General features: G+C 31.4%; 5 protein-coding genes across 7 annotated transcripts; 1 reads left to right on the top strand and 4 right to left on the bottom strand.

Moving 5' to 3' along the window:
* The first annotated feature begins 837 nt into the window (after window positions 1-837).
* On the top strand, window positions 838-5,047 carry LOC115695643 (VAN3-binding protein). The gene is made up of 8 exons (XM_030622698.2): window positions 838-1,327; window positions 1,439-1,501; window positions 2,586-2,654; window positions 2,758-3,115; window positions 3,844-4,017; window positions 4,099-4,148; window positions 4,264-4,312; window positions 4,405-5,047. Exons 1-8 carry the CDS (start codon window positions 1,031-1,033, stop codon window positions 4,614-4,616), a joined length of 1,272 nt encoding a protein of 423 aa, XP_030478558.2. The 5' UTR covers window positions 838-1,030; the 3' UTR covers window positions 4,617-5,047.
* LOC115695642 (mannosyltransferase APTG1) lies at window positions 4,798-9,132 on the bottom strand. 3 transcript variants are annotated; one of them, XM_061116950.1, is made up of 10 exons: window positions 8,818-9,132; window positions 7,936-8,434; window positions 7,722-7,839; window positions 7,425-7,529; window positions 7,007-7,293; window positions 6,192-6,473; window positions 5,875-6,076; window positions 5,496-5,647; window positions 5,232-5,394; window positions 4,798-5,128 (listed from the first exon to the last, which is right to left on the bottom strand). In XM_061116950.1, exons 2-10 carry the CDS (start codon window positions 8,160-8,162, stop codon window positions 5,045-5,047), a joined length of 1,620 nt encoding a protein of 539 aa, XP_060972933.1. In that variant the 5' UTR covers window positions 8,163-8,434; window positions 8,818-9,132; the 3' UTR covers window positions 4,798-5,044. The 3 variants fall into 3 exon arrangements, with proteins under 3 accessions (XP_060972933.1, XP_030478556.2, XP_030478557.2); XM_030622696.2 differs by having other exon boundaries at window positions 7,936-8,277; XM_030622697.2 differs by having other exon boundaries at window positions 7,936-8,182.
* A 1,587-nt stretch (window positions 9,133-10,719) lies between these two features.
* LOC115695640 (GCN5-related N-acetyltransferase 7, chloroplastic) lies at window positions 10,720-14,124 on the bottom strand. Its single transcript, XM_030622693.2, has 5 exons — window positions 13,707-14,124; window positions 12,366-12,521; window positions 11,958-12,053; window positions 11,381-11,501; window positions 10,720-11,133 (listed from the first exon to the last, which is right to left on the bottom strand). Exons 1-5 carry the CDS (start codon window positions 13,998-14,000, stop codon window positions 10,961-10,963), a joined length of 840 nt encoding a protein of 279 aa, XP_030478553.2. The 5' UTR covers window positions 14,001-14,124; the 3' UTR covers window positions 10,720-10,960.
* An 811-nt stretch (window positions 14,125-14,935) lies between these two features.
* Window positions 14,936-18,183, bottom strand: LOC115725604 (zinc finger CCCH domain-containing protein 1). Its single transcript, XM_030655186.2, has 4 exons — window positions 17,833-18,183; window positions 16,251-16,366; window positions 15,315-16,144; window positions 14,936-15,223 (listed from the first exon to the last, which is right to left on the bottom strand). Exons 2-4 carry the CDS (start codon window positions 16,285-16,287, stop codon window positions 15,107-15,109), a joined length of 984 nt encoding a protein of 327 aa, XP_030511046.2. The 5' UTR covers window positions 16,288-16,366; window positions 17,833-18,183; the 3' UTR covers window positions 14,936-15,106.
* Window positions 18,184-18,706: 523 nt separating this feature from the next.
* On the bottom strand, window positions 18,707-22,404 carry LOC115725371 (uncharacterized). The gene is made up of 2 exons (XM_030654865.2): window positions 22,109-22,404; window positions 18,707-20,103 (listed from the first exon to the last, which is right to left on the bottom strand). The coding sequence occupies exon 2, from the start codon at window positions 20,002-20,004 to the stop codon at window positions 18,910-18,912; it is 1,095 nt and encodes a 364-aa protein (XP_030510725.2). The 5' UTR covers window positions 20,005-20,103; window positions 22,109-22,404; the 3' UTR covers window positions 18,707-18,909.
* Window positions 22,405-22,407: the final 3 nt, after the last annotated feature.

Here is a 22,407-nt window from a genome sequence, read left to right as displayed (position 1 = left end):
AAAAAGCTAATCTTTGTCATTAAACTAACTTGTTTTCTAAATTTGTAGTACTTAATTACTTTTAATACTACTATTACTCAAGCTACTCCAATGATTCATGTCTCTTACACCCTTTTTAACCAAAAACACTCACATCAATCATGCTAGTTTGTCCTCTTCCATTGAACCAAAATTAAAATTGGCCCATTTAATTGTGCATGTTTGCTTATATAATGCCTCTATAGCTCTTCTCTTCCTTTTTATCTGGCCTCTTATGTTTACATAATATAATAATTAATGTGGTGGCCCCTATAGAGACAGCTCTTAAAAAAATAAAAAATAAAAAATAAAAACTAATCCCATTCTATAAAATAATTTCCTCATCTAAAATAAAAATAGCTTTTTGGTACTTAGCCTCAACTTATGGTTTTAATTTAAAGCTACAAAAAGGAAAAAGGCTTATTATTTGATTCTTGTTACAATTCTTTCATCATATCTATATAAATATATATATATATATATATAAATATTTATATAGCCTATATGCTTGGCATGTGGAGCTTAGGGAAAACTGATGATATCTTCACAAATCAAAATGAGGATTTTTTTTTTTAATTAAATTATATATATATATATATACATATATCTAAGTGGGGTCTCACCATGTTGGAAACCTTTATATTATCTATATCTAAAACAGAACTATGTATACCCTTTCCAACCTTGATATCATACCTGGCTATAAAAAAATTATTCTTTTAAGAAAAACTTTCTAGCTGTTAATTTAATTAATTAATTTAGAAGAAAAAAAAATACATTCTCTATATATACATACAACATAAAATCATCAATCATAATAATGACTTATATAGTGACATTACAAACTAGAAGATTTTATATATATATATAGATATAGTGTGACACCATTATTTGTTCCCCTACTACCAACTTATTAAATATATAGAAAAGCATGCACTATTTTATTTTTGGTATATATATATAGTCCTATGTAAATATATGTTCTTGTCCATTTAAACTCATACTATATTTCATGGATTCGAGTTTGTGTAATAATCCAATTCAAAGTCCTTCAGAGGCACATCCAGAGACATTGGATTTTCTTTCCAATGCATGGTGTAATTTTGCAGTACAAGCTCTCCAACCTCAAACTCATAATGATGATGATCATGATCATAATAATTATCATTATCAACATGATCAACTACTCTTGCCCTTGGATTATGATCATGACCAATCATCAATGGCTCTGGTTGATCAGAATAATCCAATGGTCATTAAGAAGATTGATACCAACTCTACTACTAATAAGAGTAGTTCCCCATACATGGTTAGAGTTCATGCATATATAGACACTATATATGTTTATTTATTGTTGATTTCATTTTGGATTATTATTATTATTAATTATCTTAATATGTATGATCATTTAATTATATAGAGCACAAAGATGGATGAGGGTGATACCAAGACTCTTCCACCATGGAAATCCAATGATGTTAAGGTACGTACGTACTTAAAATCTTCACACAATTTATATGTGGAAAAATTAATTTATAGTGAAAGTTTGTTTTTGTACATCAATTCTTCGGTATTTAGAAGAGTTTTTTAGTCTATTTTTCCTTTATATGTTATAGTTTTTCAGGGTTACCTGTAAATTTTTTAAAAATTCTAAATAGTTTATAGTGCCGAAAATAAAACTCAAATAATACTAAAAAAATAATCACGTGCGCGTGCAACAAAATATTTATTCTTTGTTTTCGATCGGCCCAGAACTTATTCAAAATTTTATAAAAATTTAGGGGCTTTTTCATTTTTACACTTCAAAACAGTTTTTGCATTTTTACGAAATTTTACATAGAAGGCCCTATTGTAACTATCATTTTTTGCAAAGTTCTAGCGCTGCAACCTAAATTGCAACAAAAATTGTATAGAAACCTCTATTGCAACTAGCGCTGCAACCACTTTAAAAACTCAAACAGTAAATTTAAAAAAGAAAAAAAAAAATTAAAAAAACAGTATATATGGGGTAATTCCCCAAAAATTTATATGTAAATCTAAACAATTATACAAAGTGGACAATCTTGAAAAAAAAAAAATAGATTAAAAAAAATCTAATAAATGTCTAAACATATAAAAAAAAATGTACCAAAACTATTTTTTAAGAATTGTAATATATAAAATTAACCCTACACATATACATAACAAATTTAAGAAATTTTTTTTATTTTTATACTTCGAAACAGTTTTTTTTTTTTTTTTTTTTTTTTTTTGAAATTCCACATAGAAATCCCCATAGTAACTAACGAAAAAACTTAAATCACAACTAAAATCCACATAGCAACTCATATAGAAATCACAACTCAAACCGTAAATTTAAAAAAAAAAAAAATTAAAAATAATATATTAGGTAATTTCTTCAAATTCAATAGCTAGATATTTATTTTTTAAAGTTTAAAGCTTTATTATGTATTTATTTCGAACTGTTGGGTCTTAATTTAATATTTTCACAATAAATTATCTTGATTATTTATTATTCTTTCTAATGATAAAGTTTATTATATATGATAATAATTTTTTATATTCAGTCATGGATATGGATGCAACAAGCAATGCATCCAGAATTGAATTACAATAGCTATTTCAAAAAAAGATGGGTAAGTAATTAAAATTATTAACAAGTTACAACATTATTATAAATAATTATTATTATTGTTATTATTATTATTATATAATTAAATATTGTACGTACTACTATAGATGTCATGGAAGGCAGTGCCATTCAAGAATGTTATATCAATAAAAAAATGGGTGAAAGAGATAAAGCAACGTAGAAAAGAGGAGGACAGGCTACAAAAAGCCGAGGTGCACGCTGCCATATCAGTGGCTGGTGTGGCGGCGGCTCTGGCAGTGGTTGCGGCCGAGAATTCTAAGAAAGACTCAACTAATGCTAAGGAAGCCGCTGTGGCTTCCGCGGCTGCGTTGGTTGCAAGCCAATGCGCCAAAGTTGCTGAAGCTATGGGAGCTAAGAGAGACCAGCTCAGCTGTGTCATCGGCTCGGCTATCACCGGAACCAACGCAACCGATATCTTTACCCTTGCTGCTGCTGCTAAAACATGTAAGAGAATCTCTATAACTATTAATAGTATTAATAGTTGAGTTGATCCAACAATTGTTATTAATTATTGTTAGACGTCAAAATACATCAATTTAATTTATATATTAATTTATTTTTGTATATGTTTTAAGTAATTTACCGCATAAATATTTAAATTATTGATTTTGTTACTAATAAATACTCAAATTTAAAAAATAGTGGCATAAAGAATTCTCAAAATAACAATTTTGTGATACTCATTTAACTGTTTCCTTAGTTTCACAATTGGATGCAACATGTCAATAATTTATTAATTAATTTTTGAATTTGGATATTTATTAGCAACAAATCCAATAATTTAAGTATTTATGTCCAATTTTTTTATTCTATGTTAAGCAAATTTTTCTCTAATGTTTCATTTTTTTTTTTCTTGTAGGGTAGAAGTTTAACAAAATTAGTAATATTAACAAATATAGTGATTTATTAAGTTTTCCATTTTTTCATTATATCTTTTTAGAGAAATGCTACAATTTTTTTTTATTTGATTTGGATTGATTTAGAAAAGGAAATGGGGTACAATTATTTTTAGATAAGTATTAAAGGATACCTTAAGGTGTTAATACTATAAGTATGTATTATATTGTTATTGGTATAATTTAATATCAAATTTCACATATTACACAGTGACTCAATTTAATACGATTGTTGAACTTAATTTTGGTTTTGTGTAAAAAAATTATGGATGGTAGCACTTAAAGGAGCTGCTACACTAAAAGTAAGGTCATCAGGATGCAAGAACAAAATAAATGGAGTTGCACCCATTTTGCCTATTGAAGAAAATCATCATGACCTTGGTTTTGATTTGAACACTTATAAATCAACTCTTGCAAAGGGTGCTGAGCTTGGTGTTGAAACTCCAGATGGTAATTAATTAATTACATATATATATACACATATAATTATTTAATGATACGGAAATAATTTGTTTGTGGACATGTTAATAGGGGATTATTTGAGAAGATCAGTGTCTGTGATTCAAAGTAATGAAGGCAAGGTATGGATCCAACTTTCTTAGTAACCAAACAAAAAATGAACATAGACTTGTTATGGGCCATGATTGTTTTCATATTTGGGAACCTAATTTCAACTCTTTGTCTCAATTTTTACAGGTAGTATTACAGATTAAAAAGCTCACTCTCTTCAAAAAGAAGAAAGAAAGTATGTCACATTCATTTAATAATTTACTAATTTTTTCATGTAATGTGATTTGATAGAAGAAATGTAATAAAGTCTTTATATTAATGTTTCAGGTATTGTTCTTGATTTACATGCTGAACTATACAAGGATTCAGATAGTGAAGCAACAAATGAGACATGTTATCTTCTGGTTTTGACAACAAGTAAAGGGATATTCAAATTAGATATGGGAGATGATTATCAACGTTATAAGACATGGGCTAAAACTATTACTCAAATGTTGCTTCTCTCTTCTTCTATCAATAAATATGAGCAACATTTCTAATTATGTAAACTTTTCTTATTAAACAGTGTTTGTGGCAGATTGGAATGTTAAAAAGTTGTTATTTGGTTGTGTAATTATATCATAAATTAAATGATTGTGCTTAATGTATAATTAGTTTGTTGGGAGTATAGTGATTTAATAGTAACTTATCTTATTATTGGTACCATTTTGGACAAAGAAATGAATAATCAAAGGTATGAAAACAATGGTCATATTAATATCAGAAGTGATTAATTTACTGTATATCATGCTCTGTAATTTACCCGTTACATTTTGAAGCAGTGTATCAAAAATGACATCAGTGGACCAAAATTTGAATAATGTATGATTACTTGTTAAGCAAGAAAGAAAACTACAACAAAATATTCGAAGCCCGAGAGAGAGAAAGTTAGAAGCTTCTGCAAACACCAGCTTATTGAAGATGATGGTCACTGGTCAGTCAAAACATAGACAACAACCGAAGCTTGAAGATCGCGATCCACTTTGAAGTGAGCATGGAAGAACCTTTTTTCCTGTAAATAGTCACTTGTCAAAACCCAGCTTTTACATAAACAAAAGTTGCTAGTTGTAGAAATGTGAACAGACATTTTACAATGGAAGAGTCCCAGAATTTACCTGTCTGAAAGAATGTGAGACTAAAAAGTCCCTCAATAATTTTTCTTCTGGCTCATACAATACAATATGACTAGGTAAAGACCAATTTTTCGCATATTCAGATGTAAAACCAACAGGATCCATCATGAAACGATCGGACTCATCTGGGATTCCTTTTGTGTCACTGTGAGCAGATAGCCAAAGCAAAAACAAGAATCGTTCGTAAACTAAATCTGAGTTACGAGGGAAAAGCATGCCCGTTGTGCAAATAGTAAGAAATCAAACCTTGGAGTGCAGTCCAGAAAACGCATTGGTATATTGCGGTGCAGGGTGGAGTAGTAAGGTGTTGCATGACAGGGCATTAGGAAAAGGATACTTTCAACTTTTTGGTTGAGCGCCTCTTTCGATAAATAGTTCATTACATCCTCAGTTCCTCTCTGTCTAACATGCACATATCAGAAAAGTACAAATAACCCGAGCAGAAGACAACTTTCAACGATTACTTAGAAATCTTTTATGCTTGAATAATTATTGACAATTAGACATTGAAAGTGGAAGTTAACTTAAAACTAAAGCTGGTAATGGTGGTATGTCGCCCAAAAGAATAATTATTACAGAATTAACAAATACAAAGATGTCCATAAAAGAGAGGAAAAAACTGTACCTGATGATACAAACTCATATACAAGGCCATTGGAATATTGGTAGCTAGCAAGAAGAATATGGCTAAGAGCATTTTTGGAGGCCATTTGCTAGAAATATTTGAAGAACCCTTCCTTTTACCATTGGGAGAATCTGATATGCTTATTCTAGCTAATGAATATCCAGAAAACATCAAGGCTATAGGAAGCACAGGCAGGACAAATCTGTAACTCAGAGTAGGGGAATGAGAATTATAAACCAATGGTCAAAATGGTTCATTTTACAAAAACAATGCTTAAGAAATAAATATATATATATTTATATATAAGGTACACAGACCTGAATTCTTTGTGACCCAGCACACTGTAAAGTCCTAAAACCCATGCTATAAGACCAGAAAGCTTCCATTTTTTGGACTGCATAATTCCAGCAATTGAGAATGGTAAGAAAGTAAAGAGCATGACAGTAAATCCTTGACTGAAGTACCAATGCCACTTGTGAGTTCCATAATAATCTCCACCAGAGGAAAGAAAATTGAACTTTAGAAAATTAAGAGGTACTATTATCCATGAACCATACATCAATCGATCCAAAATAGATGTAAGCCCAAGCACCAAGACCCTGACATATTAGCCAAATAGAAAACCAAGCAAATATTATAAACTCCACATAAAAACCAACATACCACTAAATGAATTTGCATGTTGAAGGTTGCCAAGAATTTTGTACTGCCCAGTCCACTAAAGCTATCTACTTCTGCAATAACTGTAATAAAGACTATTGCTGGTGTTTGGATAATCTAACTTACTTGAGTAATAGAATTATTGTAATGCATCCATTGTCTTCCAAATGTGTCTAGAAGAACAGAGATATAGGTAGATGGTTTATACAAACAGTATCTCAAGGAAGACTCTAATAAATCAAACAGTATCTCAGTTGATCTGTTAGCTTTCTAAAGTTGTTGCTTCCTTTTCTTTTATGTTTCAATCATCTATTTATACTCAATAACTGGTTCATCCTATATTTAAACTTCATTTCCAAGTACATATTTGCTGAGAAAAAACATTCTTCTTAGCCACTGCTAGTACAAGTTGCAAACGATAAATCGGTAAAATAGTCAAAATTATATTAAATAAAGATGGATTAGTACCTACCCAATTGGAGCCACTTCCAGAAAAATGAATCTGAGTCTATCACGCGTCTCGTATAGCTCAAGAAGGCCTACGTACAGCCAAATAATAGCACTTGTTGGTCGTATACCACAAGCTAACGCTGCCATAGCCAAACCCCACTTCCTTGACATCAAGGGAAGTTTGTCGGAAGATGGTCGCAAACAAGGCCAGTAGTACAGGCTAACAAGGGTAAGAACAGTCTCTAAGGTATTCGACAATGTACGGGTGATACAGAAAAACATGAACCAATTCGTCAATTGGGCAAAGAGCTAAAAGACAGTTAAGTACGTGGTACATTTCATATAAAAAAACTCTTGGTGTCTAAAATTGTTGTCTTTAGTAAATAGTAAGAACAAAAAATGATGTAAAGCTCTATATAAGATTATATGCAGAAGGATACAGTCCATTTGGCAACACGCTCACCAAAAACAATAACAGATAATTTGTACAAATACAAATCACCTACAGCAGAAAACATGGATTGCAGCAACCTTGGAGCCTTTACCTACAAAACATTGAGTTAAGCATGTAATTACAACTTCAAAATATCATAAATCACGCACTATAGTTGAGCAAAAGCAGTCCAATGTGAAAAATAATGCAGGATACAACAACCTAATTATCATCAATTCATAGTCATGAAACATAACCTAATGAAATCTAACTATTAGATGTTACTTAAGAAGACATCATTTACCATGAACAAAGGAGTATCCAATCCCAGCAAGGCCAGAACTTTGTAAAACAAAGCAAAGATCAATGGATGCAAATAGCTACGAATACCCTTCTTCCATTCCCACGTCAAATGACCATATCTTGAGAAAAAACAAAACAAAAATAAGAACAAAAACAATACCCATTTTGACTCAAAAGTAAGAAACAACATATAAACAATGTAAAACCAAAAATACCCAAATGCAATTCGGTGAGCAACTTCAAGGGCTTGCCAATGCTCATCTGGGTTGAAATAAGTCTGCACCAAAAGAGCATTTACGAATCGAAAAGCCAAACAGATTGCGAATACTCTTCTGGGTGAGAGTGAGGAGGGACTGAAGTCTTGATCCTCCTCTGTTTTCTCTGAAAGGGAACCATGTAAATTTGGGTTTCCAGTAAACACAGCTTTGTTTCTCTGCCTCATTGTTTTACCAACTTGTGAAACTGTCCAAAACCCAATTCTAAAATATCACTGCTTGTCTTTATAGATGATTAAGACTCAGATGTTGGTCATTCACAAAAGTTCAAAGGGTCCACGCCTATGATAAAAATACCAAGATCAAATTGAATCATTACTGGAATTGAATTGAATCATATTGTGGTTCTTCAATCCTCAGCTCTTAGCTCAACGAAATCAGTTTCATTTTGTTCACAATGGAAAATTCAAACAGTACTACGCCTCACGAATCGTGATCCCTATCATTATAATTAATTAAAAATATATCCAATTATAATTAGATTAGATAATTTTATTTTATAATCTAATTTAACTAAATCTGTATAAAAAAACTATAAATTTAGTTTATGTACAATGAGTCCAATTCTTTTACTAGTGATCTTAGTGAAATTTATGAGATTTAGGTAGTGAGAAAATGGTTTTAAAGCTTTGGCATTCATAAATATGAGATTGGAGGAAGGAGAAGAAACCATACCCAAAGGCAGAAACACTTTGAAGGCATTTCAAATTAGGTGTAAATTGATACATAAATTTCAAGCAATGATCCTTACAAACATATACCAGCTAAAGAGAAAAAGCAATTCAAACTGAAAGAGGTAAAGGGAAATAGAAGGTTACGTACAGAGAAATGGGAGTGATTCGATTGAAGGATCCTTAGTGTGAGTGTTTCTGGGAGAGGTGATGCAGTTTGGATGGGTGTAGAGCTGAGGCCGGTGACGGTGACGGTGACGGTGACGGTGACGGAGGGACGGTGGCGATGGGGGACTCACCAGAGTTTGGGTGTATTGGGTTGCTCCGGAGGTATCGAGAGTCAATGAATAACTTATGTGAGGGTATATTGGTAAATCAATTATAAAAAGATGGTATATTTCAATTTTTCAATGGAGGAGAACTTTTTCATTTTTACACTTCAAAATAGATTTTTTTTTTTTTTTTCATTTTTACAGAATTCTACATAGAGGGCTCGTTTGGAACGCCGTATTAGGTCGTATTGTATTGTATTGTATTATATTGAATTGGATTATATATCATATTTTTATATAATACTATGTTAAACTTTAATTTATACTAAAATATTATATATTTAGGTGTCCATAAAAGTTAATACCACATATAGTTTTACATAAAAATATTGCATAAAATACAATTCAATATAATACAATACAATACAATACGACCTAATACGGCATTCCAAACGAACCCAGAAACTTCTATTGAACCTAGCGTTGCAACCTAAATTGCAACAAAAAATCATATAGAAACATCTATTGCAACTAGCGCTGCAACCATTTTAGAAACTCAAACCATAAATTTAAAAGAAAAAAAAAATAAAAAAACCGTATATAGGGTAATTCCTTTAAATATTAATATTATTTATTTTAAATTAATTTAAATATATATAAATATTAATATATTATTTGTAATATTATTTTTTTTTATTTCTAATATTAGGAGTATATTTAATTTTAATATTCTTAAAATTTATATTTATTTTATTTAAAAAAAATTATATTTATTTTTCTCAAATTTTTAAAATTTTAAATATTTAAAAAAATAAAAAAAATTAATAAGTAGTTTCCTTTTAATTTATAAATTTTAAAATACACATTACAAAAAAAATTAAAAATATAATTAAATATACCTACAATGCAAGTAATAATAACTTTATTTAATAATAATTACGTAAATCAATACAAAAGAGCATGTTAATAAAATTTTGAAATAAATTTATAGTACACATTTTTAAAGGATTATTTTAGTAAATCTCTTATCTATTTAGGCACCTAAATTAGCTTTGTAATTTAATTTTTTTTTTTCATGACCTTATATATTTTAGGTAATTAGGATCATAAGAAACTATAGGCCTAATACTAATATTTTTAAGTAATTCAAGTTTTTAGTAATTAGATTAGATTGAATTAGTTCAGTTCAATTGGATTGATCGTTGCCCACCTCTACACCATACTGATATGGTATCCAATAATTAGTTAACAATTTTTTAAATCATTTATTAAATTAAAATTTGTGAGAACTATATTAAAATACATCAATAACAATATAATACATTAATATTTTTGTTATTAATATGTTCATATCTTTATTAAAATTGATTTAAATTTTAATTCTTTTACATTTGATATGCTAATTTAATCAAATGTATTATCTGTCTTTATTTAAAGATAATTGATCTCAAAAAAAAAAAAGATAATTGATACAAATAAAATATATTAAATAGATATATATTGTGCTTAAAATTACAAGAGGATGATCAATTTTATCTTAAACATTTTCCTAGTACAAAAATAATGTGCTGTTTTCTTCTATACAAAATTAGTTGGTGGAAAACGATGTAGTTTTGATTTAATAATAATATTAATAAGTCACTCATATATTAAAATTTCAAGAACTTTAGCCACAATTGAAACAAGCATTGGTTTTGTATTCTACAAAACAACAGGTCCAACATTTTGCCTCAACTCAAATAATAAACTCCAAAATGAACATACATACATACTTTAAGTACTTTAACACATAAAAAGTTAACATAATTAAATAATATCAACAGCTATTTTTGACATTTATTTGTTTATTTCATTAGATGTAGCATTGTTTCTCATCTAAAAAATACAAATGATATAATTTTTTTCCTTCTTTCTTTTATCAATATCAATTTGATCCCTATGAAAGCAACTAAGCCATTTTGATGAATGAAGTAAAATCATAGCCCAAGATAACAAAACTAAACTAACTGAATCTGAATATAATCATAATAGTTGCACACCAGGTATACCAGTCCACAAAAGAATCCTTCGGGGTCGATCTAGAAACCTCGCTTGCCATGCTGGTTCGTCGCTTTCATGAGTAAAACCGCTCTTTATATACAACTTCTTTGCCGGTTCATTGTCAACCGCTACATGCACGTACAGATCAGATATACCTAAGAATATCACAGAATTCAGTTGAACAAAGTGTTGTGGACATTGTCCCACATAGAATAAATGGTAGAGAATTGAGCCATATATAATATATAAGAACATGGACTACTCCACTCATTGCCAATTGATTTTGAGATGGAACCCATAATTCTCAACACAAAGGATAAATAATATATAAGAACAAGAACTATTTCCTTCTTGTAAGTAAAACATCAGAATATACAAGATATGTCAATAATTCAGACTTACCCCATTCTTGAGCAACTAACTTAGACTTTGCTACAACTGCATAGCCTAAACCGTTTCTATGCAGTTCTGATGCTACACAGACGTTGCTTAGATACGCCCTTGCAAAATCGGCTCCAATCCCCTGTCAAAATGAACCCCTCACATGCTTTTGAATCAATGGCTTTTATTGATTAACAACTGAAGCTGAATTTGCATTTTGTTGTCTTTGTGTACAAGTCAGAATGGTCAAGAAAATGAAAATGTTCATCTCATTTTTAAAATAAAATCTCCTAGAAGAACAGAAATATGAAGGGACTACATTAATTTTGTTAGACAACTTCATAATGCAACATAAAAATCAACATTCTGAATTTTTTGATGAAAATCAATGTAGATTTGAGTTCGAAAATGATGAGAGTAGACCACTCCAGCAACTACCACTAGAGTAGTCGAAAATAAGTTAAAGCAATGAAATGTATGTTTCACAATAAACAACAAAGACAGACAACTTAAAGTTGAGCAAAAAATTCTATTGCAAAATTAACATGCCTGGAAAATGAAAACTAAATTCATATACTAATAATATCTAGTCTAATACCTCTGGTCTTCTTCCTGCTATTTCATCTGGAAGTCTCATACATTGGTTAAGATCAAGGGAACCTATTACCACTCGTTCTTCTCCGTCATGAGAAAACTGCAAAGAGTTATAAAAAACCGAATACATCTGTCAACATAACAACAAACAAAAGCCAATATGTGTTTCTATGATTGAAAAACAAGCCTAATAGCCAAAATCTGCAATGGCAGTTTTCATCATAAGGATAAGCTGGTTTTGCAATAATTTCCTTATAACTCTTGTAAAGATTTCACAGGAAACTTAACATGAAAAATATATCTAAAACAAAGTAGTATTCGTGCATGATATCAAATCCTTAATGCCTGTATTACACTATATGCAAACAATCTTAGCTTTGTTCCTTCTTGCATTATGTCTAGCCAAACAAACCTTGCATGCTGAACAGAAATCTTCAGAAAGATTTGATATCTGTGATAATGGAACAGTAGCATTTATGCAAGAAACTCTTTTAAATTCCTCCCTCTTTCCAGCGATTCGTTCTTTTAGTGCTTCGAACTCACGCTCCGCCAAGTGCTTTTTGTGATCCTAATGACACTTGACAAGGAAAATATACCATCAGCATATCACAATCTCTTTCAATAATCAGAAAATGCTTCTCTGCTCATCTTTAAGGTAACTAAATATTTTATGCAGAAAAAGAAAGAGTAAACTTAAACCATTAACCATTTATGAACTTTTTTTCTTCCATCTGTTTTTCTTTTTTCTTTTCAAAATGCTACATCTCAACACCCTCCCCTGATGTTAATCATCCACAAGCTTAGAAAAACAAAAAAATGCATCCATTTTCTTCTAAACAACCCAAATCTTTGATCAATCACTCAAAAACAAAATACAAGGTATTAGCTTTTCTAAATCTTAGAGCATCTCCAATCAAGATACAAACTGGTAATGCATTGTTAAAATATGGCTTACTTTGCAAACAAATTAGCTCTAATAGTGTCTTAAAAGTTGTACTAAATTTAGCACATAACAAAAGTTGTGTCAAATTTAACGCGCAATATAACATTATACAAAATCACATCACAATAAATATTTAATTTTTATATTTACTACTTTTATTATTTTATAATTATATTTAGCTATATACTAATAAAATAAAATATTATTATTGGATACTAGGTGGATTATTACAATTAGTTAGCTATATTCTCTAAAAATTATTGTCTAAGTTATATAGGACTCGATACTTAATTAGGCGGTATAATATCGGCGGTTGAGCCAGTGTTCATTTTAGCTTTTCTCAATAAAATATTAAAGGAGCATTAATGAAAAATTAAATCTTGAATTAATAGTACAACAAAGTTATTTTTCTTTACTAAAGATAGCACAATATAGTCTTACCATAAATAAATAAAAAAAAATATATGAAAAAAAAAAAACAGAAATGATTAAACCATTGTTCTTTCTAAGAAAATTACTATCCTAGATATATATTTCCTGTTGAAATTTTGCTTCATTTTCCTATTTAAGATTAAAAAACAAAGAATTGATTGTAATTTGGAAAGTAATTTAAAAAATATATACATGAAAATAAAGTGATTATATGGAAGTAGGAAAATGAATAATAACAGAATAAACAGTTAATTTTCCTTTCCGAGGAAAAAACAAAACAAAACAACAATAATTTAATTTCTCTCTCCCCATATTTTTTCTGAGCAACCAAACAGAAAGAAAGAAAAATTATAATATAAAGAGCAAAGAGAGACTAACTTCGATACGAAATGAGGCTGCCTTGAAATCATAAAAGGATCGAACACGGAGAGAAGCAGTGGCCCAGAGCTGGTCCTCGGAGAAAGCCTCTGCGACGGAGACGGCGGAGTGGTCGATCGTGAAGGGAGGAATGGTCTGGTTATCGGTACAGACGGCGACGATAGAGCCGAGACGACGGCGGTGGCGGCAACGAGCGGCGGAAGGTAATGAGATGGTGAGGGAAGAAGGGGTTGTTGTACAAGTCCATGATCGGTTTGGGATTGGGAGTGGAGGAGTTGAAGAAAGAAGCGCCATTGTTGTTGTTGAAAATTAAACAAAATATTATCCTATTTATTTATCTAACAAATATTTATATATATTTAGACTTTTTAAGGCTCACATTTATTCTTTTCTTATTTTCCACGTTCAATTATTTATTTTTTTTTTTTGAAAATTTATTTATTTATTTATTAATGACTTATTTATTAGTCACAATAAATAGTTAGATAGAAGACACCCACCATGTGAATTTGAATATTGTTAAATAGAAACCAAACAGAATAAGTTTTGGTAATTAGGTAAATATTCTGTTTGCTGTGTGTAATTATGTGTGATTGATTTGTTGGGTTTTTATATAATAAATAAACTATAATTATGTAAATGTTGTATTTAGTGTGATTAGAAACTATTAATATAAACAAATCTTAATACCAAACTATACAATTATAAGGAAGATGGAAATATAAGTAGACAAAAGTATTCTTTTAATAAAAGACAAATATACTTAACACTATGTTTGGTAAGAGGGAGAGAAGAATGGAGGGAGAGATAGAGGAATTGAAAAATTCCTTTGTTTGGCAACAGAAAGGAAGGGAGAGGAGAGATGGAGGAATCAAAAAAAAAAATGGGAGAATCCCAAAAAAAAATTCATTCCCCCATTTTAAAGGCTCTATCCTTTGTAAATTCACTATTCTTCTTACTTACTTTGCCAAATACATTCTTACTCTCATACCAAACACAAAAGAAAGCAACTATCATCTCCATCTCTCCTACTCTTCATTTCTAAACTTTCCATCCATTCTACTCTCTTTCCTACCTACCAAACATAACCTAAACCCCAAGAACTCCATTGTAACACAATATTCCAACACGTTAACCACTAGGCTACTCGAAAATAAGCCAAAACAACAAATTAAATTGTATGTTTACAATAAACAAATGCATACAACTAATTAGTAATTTCTATGTAATTTTTCAGATAAAAAAAAATCTATGTAATTTAAAGAGAAAATAAAATGTTACTTGTTACATTAAGTTACTTTAAAGTTGAGCGACCAATTCTACAATTTTCAAAGCTTACAACCATTTTCAGATGCCCATTCTTCATAATTCACACACATACTAATATCTGTTGGTTAAGATCAAGTGTCAGTCTTTTTGCCCTCTTCGGCCATCTTTTTTCGTATCTCATGCGCGGTATTAAAAATGCCAAGCGTAGGCGTGTTGCAGACGAAGCATTTCTTGTTCTTTGTATGATGCTGCAAAGTTATAAAACCCAAAGTTAGACTAGGTAAATTTGTACGAAGAGAAAAACAAAAACAAATTCAGAAGGCCTGGACGAGAAATTACCCTCAACGCGCAATGCTCACAGAAGTAGTGTTTGCATTTAGTTACGACGGGATCAACAAAAGGCTGCCGGCAAATGAAACAGGCAAAGGGCAATGCATTTTCATCATCTTCATCACTCTCGTCACCAACAATGTCATCTCCATCACCTGCTTCTCTTAAAGCTAAATTTCTCTTTCTTATTTTCTCTGCGTCTTCCCACTCCCTCTCCATCTGCCATCCGGACTTGTAATCCCCTCGATCGTGCATAAACTTGCAGGAATCACCATAGCCACAATAACCGGTTTCTTTATAATCCTTGCAGATGTCCGGCTGATAATCAAATCTCGTTGTAGCTCTAATGTGAGCAGAAGCCCTGAGTGGCCCATGTGACCCTCCAGCTTTCTCGCTGGAAACTGTTTGCTCCCTTCGAAACCCAGCCTTAAAATCAGTATAGGCATTAACTCCTTTGTACAGCTTATCATCCCCACCGCTCTTGTTCTTTCCCTTCAAAGCTTCCTCTGCCTGCTTTAGAACTCTCTCACGTATAGCTCGTGCATCTTTAGTGAAATCAGTCTCGGTTTCTAGTGTTGCTGTTGCTCTGCTGTCGTGTTGGACTTGAATCTCCTTGGAAGACTCGAACTGAAAGACGGTAGTGTCGGGTGCTACATTTGACTCCACAAGTGTAGTGCTTTTAGACGGTCCAGAAGAAAAATAAAGCTTATTGTCCGCTTTTGGGGGCTTTTTCTGATTATGCAAAAATGTGCTATCTTTATTTGATTCTTCATCATCCTCGGTAACTGTTCGCTTTCTGATGTTTTTGTTCTTTATTGGCTTCCGAAAAAAATTGCAGACTGAAAATGTAATGGACATATACTGTTAGAAAAGTGGCAAACAAGAAATAAACAAAAACAGATACCAGACAAAGAGTACCATACACCAGCTTATGCAAAAAAATACCTTGTTCAGTTGGTGGCTTTTCCTCAGAATCTGCCATTTAAACAATTATGGACGGATTCACTCAGCTTAGACTGATCACTTCAGAAGAGTTGAAACCTTGATTTGAGCTTGAGAACCTTGAAATATAGACAATACAAGTGAGAGTGAGACCATTAAATTAGATTACCAAAATATAAACACCAAAACAGAAAACTAATCAAATTATCAAATGCTATGCATTACTTTCAATTATTTATCAAAAATAGAAAACTTGAGTGAAAATAGATGTAAACATAATAATGACTAGGATTTACAATGAATACACCAAATTAAAATGAAACAGCAAAAAAGAATTGGGTTCTATACAGACAATTGCTTTGCTCATAATACATTGTTTTCTTAATCAATTTCCATTTCTTCCATCTCCCCACAAACTAATTTAAATTTTGAAAAGAAAAAAAAAATATTCCATTTCTATTCATAAATTTTTCGAACCAAACTGGCATCGCAAATTGAAAGGGACTAAATACATTTTCGCAAATTACAAACAATATCAATATAAATGCTTCCTTAACCCAAATTCATACATTATTCTCACAGATTACACCAATCTTAGAATCAGTGAAAACAAAAGAAAGCAAGCCCTTTGTTACAAAGGCAATCATTAACAAATATGATTCAATAATGTTGCATTATCAAATAGAAATCTCAATATCAAGAGTTTAAAATACAGAGGCAATAAAAATAAGAAAAATGTTCTACAGATTAAAAAAAAAATCAATAAAACATATAACCGTACTCTTAGACCATTCGAGAATTCTGAAGATAGCAGCAAAACAGACAGAAAGAAACAACCTCAATCTAAGTATGGTTCTAATAACCGAGACAAAAACAAAAGCCCTTATTAGGCAATTGTGATAATTAAAGTCAAAATTATATTGACACCTAGAAGAACCATACCTCACAAACAACACCTTTAATCACTTGCAACCTTATAGTTGTTTTTCTCATCAATCTCCTCTTGACTCTCTCAAGTGATTCTAAAGTGTTGAAAGTTTTCTTACTCACTATTTACAGCTAAAATCTCTATCACTCAAATATCTAGTGTTTAAATTAAACTCTCTAATTGAATTAGATATTTCTTCTTTTAAAACTAAAAATTCAACTACAACTGCAGAAACAAAAACTGAGACTGCAATTGCAACTTTGCAAGCAATTTAACTGATTGGTGGTGCTGTAATCAACTTTAAAAATGGCAGATTCTAAAAGGTTTCAAGCCAAATTTCATGCTAAGTAAGTAAATGAGTTTGATATATAACTTGTTGAGAAGATAATTGTAGAAATAGTTTCACAATAACATTGGAAAATCAAAATGAAGTGCTGTAAATATAAATTAATCAATAATCACTTCTTCACACAGACATTTTATCAAACATTATATATACCAACTAAAACATTATCACACAATATCAAAATAATAAATTCTAGAATCAATTTTTTTTTCTTCAATCAAACTTTCTGTTAATTAAAAAGAAAAAATAACAATATTAAATAGTATTGAATCATAAATTATAAAAATGAAGATAAGAAACCATCATTCTACCTCTAAAATTGGATGAGATCGGAGTTGAGCAAAAGAGGAGAAGATTCAGTTAAAAAGAATCAGAATGAAGTGTCATTTGAGCTCCACAGCGACTATCAACCCTGCTACTGCCATATCGAAATAGGAGTATGGGGGTTTGAAAAAAAGATAATCGGGGAATGGTGACCGACAGGATCGTGGGAAAAAGAAGCGGCTTGCGGTGGCTAGGACGCGTGGGGACTGACCGGCGCCGGGAATCGAAGGCCGGAGGAGGCTCAGCTAGTCGAAGAGAAGAATTTGGTTTTGGCGAAAGGTGGAGAGAGGAGAGTGGAAGTGAATGAATATGGTTTTAGGGATTTTTGAAAAGAGATATTTTCAAAAATACCAAAAAATGATAACATTTATAAAAATACCAATCTACAATTTTTTTTTACCATTTTTACGGATTTTAATTTTTTTTTTATTATTTTTTTTTTTTGTAAAAATACAGATGGTGAGAAATAATGTTGTTTTTTAAAAAAAAATTATAAGTGAAATATATGCATAAAAAATACAAAATTCTAAAAAATGTAAAATAAAAATAAAATCTATAAAAATGTAAAAAAAAAAAAGTGTGTAAAAATTCCTTTTCAGAAGTAACAATTTAGGAGGTATTTGATTTGTTGTAATGGAATAAAATTTGTTTAAAAAAGAATCCTCATTACAAAGTACTGTTTGATTTGTTTTAAAAATTATGTAATGAAATTACAATAATGGTGATTACATTTTCTTAGCATAAGAAATTCATTTGAGTTCCACCTTATCTTTACACTCCATTATTTAAAATTTAAGCCCAAAGGATGATAAAATTCCTCAATGTCTCTCCTTATGCTAAGAAAAAAAACTTAGGACTTACTTTTCTTTTTACAAAAGATTTTCCTCTTAATTTGGAAGGAACACAAGACTTTAGTTAATCCATTAATAAACAGCGAAGAAGCCATAAACCAAAACTATTGTCGTCTATTTTACAGTTGAACATAGATGTTTTGCTTTCTTCATCTACAACATGATCTTAATCTTTAATAAGCTAAAAAAAAACACAGAAAGGAAATGCCACCTTCATTCTGGTTCTCTTAAACACCCTCCAGGTAAAAGAAACTTGAACTTATCTGCATTTTGAATCAAGTAGGAAGGAAGATGAACAGCCGAAGCCGACCGAGGTATCGGTCCCATCTTCTTTATCAGTTCTTTAAAGCTATACTCTTCTGGCAACATGTCAAAAAGATCATTTCCCCCACATATGAACTTCTGAATTCTCGAAAAGTTTAAGAAGTCTTTATGTGTCACGCGATCTGCGTGGCTGTAAGCGGTCATTTTAAACACAATCTCTTGAATGAGCCGAAAGCAAAAGCTACAATGCCATCCTGCATCTGAGAAAATGTAATCTGTTTGGCGTGAATGGCGATAGCGGGTTTGCGGGCCGTATATGTGTGCAGAAGCTCGCCAACTGTTGTGGTCTACTGGGAACTCGAAAGAGTACATGTAGTTCTTTAGCTCGAGATGCAGAACTGGGGGTACACCATCACACCATTGCAGTAGCTTCAGAGTGTGAGGGCTTGGGATCTCATCAGCATCAGACATTATAAGGACATCACCGTAGGAAATCCCTGAAATACGAACTAAAAAATCCATGGCCGTGCGTTGCCTCCTCTCGAGTAGAAAGGGATCCTTGTGTGATGATCCTTGGTTTCCCATTTCACCAGGAAGCACATCGTGAACAATCTTGTCCTCAGCAAAGGAGAAACGATCACGATTTAAAGCGAAAAAAGGAGGCTTTCGCTTGCCAGTGAAAGTGACATTAGACTCGAGGATTACAAACTTTGAGACATATGGATAGAGCTCGCGCCACCTGATCTCAAGAAGATCTAGCTCGTTGCTGAAGATGATGCCATCAAAAATACGACGAGGTTGGGATAGGAGGGACCAGCCATGTAGGCGACAAAGGTGGTCCATAGACACATTTTCTGCATAGTAATGTGGCACATGTATGAATGGTTGTGGGGGGCGGTCCCAAATAGGGCGGAAGAAGTAAGAAATTTTCTGGCCATAGGTCCATACACTAATCACGCAAATAGGCACAAGTATCAGTAGTATGATGAAAAGGAACTTTCGCAGCAGCAGCCTTGAATTTTGGCGGGGTGATCGTACTGCCATAACTTGATGGGAAAATGATCAAGAGGGAAAGCTCCTACATGTTAGTCCCAATTCAACAACTATCGTGCCCCTAGTCATGTCTCTACATCTCTTGATCACCTACATGAAATTAAAGCATACATTGGTTATTAAATGTAGCCTCGTTTACTACAAACATAAAATGATAAAAAGTGTAGATAGACAGTGTAGGAATAAACAAAGCCTTGCATAACATAATTCTTGCATCCTTTTAAAATAGAATTTTCATTTCTGGGAGTGTACAGCAATACTCTAGAATTGTATTCCTCTGGAATCACCCAAAAATTACAAGAACATTGCTAAGAGAATTCACTAGTGATTATGGCCGATGACGTAGAAGGCTTTTTTCTTGGGGTCCAATTATTATTAAAACGATATTCGCAAATCAGACTCTCATTGCTGCCAATTCATATTGGCATGCTTACAGTTGTTTCATGTGTTTTTTTAACTTCCAACACTTAATAAGCATTGAACATGATCACAAATTTCACCATAATTCGGCTTGTAAGGTTTTTCCCTGATTCAAGCTACATTTGAACTGTTGAGGACGTGTGGGCCGGAGGGGATATGTTAAAATCCTAATGTGGATTGGATCCTCTCTGTGTCTGTGTGTTTCTATATGTATTTGGCCCTATTTTTTGTTTTTAATAAAAGAACCCCCTAACTAGTATTTCCCCACAAATCATATGTGACATATGCTCATATGCAAGGCATAACTCTTCTGATTGTAATTTGTAATACAAAGTTTTAGAGACTATCTCAAACAATAACAACATCTCTACCATTCAATTTTCACTTCTGATAGGCAAAATAAAAGCATAGTCAAACAAGGTGTATTATAAAAGGCAAAATACATCCCTACTTACTACCTAATTATTGTGGAAGATTCTTCCTTTCCCTTTTGAATTAACCCATATGGTCATTTTACCAATTATGTTCTCCCCCAAAAAGGAATGTTATAGAAGTTTTCCCACCCAAAAAAAACATATACATATATAATTGAATTAATTCCTACTTTAAAATATTTTCATGATCTATAGAAAACTACCTAACTTGTCTAATCAAAATCTACCTCAAACAGTCAAACTAGTTCCTTCCTAAACCAAACCACTTTTAAAATCAGAAACTTAAACTTGAAACAACTGAACAGAAAACTCCTGAAGACATAATACAAAACATGAAATTTAAATATAAGGGTTCACCTTTTTAGAAAATGAATGAAATTTATGTATATAAATAAATATATATAAACTATGTAACTGAAAGCCAGGTACTTAGTGACCTGTAAATGTTTTGGCAATGAATGTATAGAAACAATCTATATATTATGTACACAGAGTGAAAAGGTTAGATAATAATATATTCACTTCAAATTATGTAAAATAGCATAATTTTGTTAATAAAATAATTAATTAAACAAACGGGGTGGGATGGATTGCCTTGAACCCCATTGACAAGCCTATGGTAGAGTAGAAATGGAAAGTCATTTATAGAATTTAAGACAACAAATAAATAAATCTTCTCTCATCAAATCTAAACTTAAAATAAATAATAATTGTTCAATATTAAATGTGTTTTGGTATGTAATGATTATGTACTGTAAAATAATAGTTATTCTCAGCTCTTTGTGATCATTATTTTAGTTATGAAACCACACAAAACCAAACTGAAAACAACAGCAAAATTCAGCAGAACATAGAAACCAATCAATTAATAGATAAAACATAAACAAAAAACACAATCAATCAATGAATTCAATTCAAAAGAACATCTCACCTCTTTCAATCAAAGACATGTCAAAATGCACAAAGAAAACAGTTGAATTACCCAAAAGCAATATGAAGCTTTCATTACCCAGAAATTAAAACTAAAATCTTGAATCAAAAACCTCGAAAAAACAAAACAAAGCAAGAGATTCATTTATCCCATTAGACTACTTTCTAAAGTTCCCAAATTTATACTGTTTTTGAACTTAGACTAAGTTCAAAAACCACACTCAATGGTTAGATGTATGTAGAAAATCACCCAAGCCACCGACAATTTTAGAAAAATGATAAATAAAGACGCACGTAGAATAGAATCATACCTGAATAGAAAGAAAATGAGAGTGGAAGAAGCTAATGTGGGTGTTGAGCAGATCTAAGAAGAAGAAGAAGGAGAGTGAAAGAGATCCAGCATTGAAGCATGGATGATGATGGTGATGGTGATGGTGGTGGTGAGAGGCAAAGAGGAAGAAAGAGAAGAAAAGCTGAAACTCTTTTGTGAAGTGGACCAAAACGAGGTCGTTTTGGGCTATATATAGAAGAAGGAAGAGCGTATAAGCAGGTCTTCCTCACAACATAAACATATATATTATATTTTTCTTCTACTTCATTCAATATTTAT

This window comes from Cannabis sativa, chromosome 6 (genome assembly GCF_029168945.1).
Source record: "Cannabis sativa cultivar Pink pepper isolate KNU-18-1 chromosome 6, ASM2916894v1, whole genome shotgun sequence".
Lineage (NCBI taxonomy): Eukaryota > Viridiplantae > Streptophyta > Magnoliopsida > Rosales > Cannabaceae > Cannabis > Cannabis sativa.
Note: the sequence above shows the minus strand (reverse complement) of the source record. Positions and strands in the feature narration are given on the sequence as shown.

Excerpts from the sequence above, each read along its gene's own strand:
- LOC115695643 (XM_030622698.2), top strand. The coding sequence starts at position 1,031 with ATGGATTCGAGTTTGTGTAATAATCCAATTCAAAGTCCTTCAGAGGCA. Across the intron at positions 2,655-2,757 it reads GCTATTTCAAAAAAAGATGG|ATGTCATGGAAGGCAGTGCC; the intron begins GTAAGTAATTAA and ends GTACTACTATAG. Across the intron at positions 4,018-4,098 it reads TGGTGTTGAAACTCCAGATG|GGGATTATTTGAGAAGATCA; the intron begins GTAATTAATTAA and ends ACATGTTAATAG.
- LOC115695642 (XM_061116950.1), bottom strand. The coding sequence starts at position 8,162 with ATGAGGCAGAGAAACAAAGCTGTGTTTACTGGAAACCCAAATTTACAT. Across the intron at positions 7,530-7,721 it reads TGGATACTCCTTTGTTCATG|GTAAAGGCTCCAAGGTTGCT; the intron begins GTAAATGATGTC and ends AATGTTTTGTAG. Across the intron at positions 6,077-6,191 it reads CTGGGTCACAAAGAATTCAG|ATTTGTCCTGCCTGTGCTTC; the intron begins GTCTGTGTACCT and ends TCTGAGTTACAG.
- LOC115695640 (XM_030622693.2), bottom strand. The coding sequence starts at position 14,000 with ATGGCGCTTCTTTCTTCAACTCCTCCACTCCCAATCCCAAACCGATCA. Across the intron at positions 12,522-13,706 it reads CAGCCTCATTTCGTATCGAA|GATCACAAAAAGCACTTGGC; the intron begins GTTAGTCTCTCT and ends AAGTGTCATTAG. Across the intron at positions 11,134-11,380 it reads GTTAGTTGCTCAAGAATGGG|GTATATCTGATCTGTACGTG; the intron begins GTAAGTCTGAAT and ends TGATATTCTTAG.
- LOC115725604 (XM_030655186.2), bottom strand. The coding sequence starts at position 16,287 with ATGGCAGATTCTGAGGAAAAGCCACCAACTGAACAAG. Across the intron at positions 16,145-16,250 it reads AAAGCCACCAACTGAACAAG|TCTGCAATTTTTTTCGGAAG; the intron begins GTATTTTTTTGC and ends TTACATTTTCAG. Across the intron at positions 15,224-15,314 it reads GTGAGCATTGCGCGTTGAGG|CATCATACAAAGAACAAGAA; the intron begins GTAATTTCTCGT and ends ATAACTTTGCAG.
- LOC115725371 (XM_030654865.2), bottom strand. The coding sequence starts at position 20,004 with ATGGCAGTACGATCACCCCGCCAAAATTCAAGGCTGCTGCTGCGAAAG.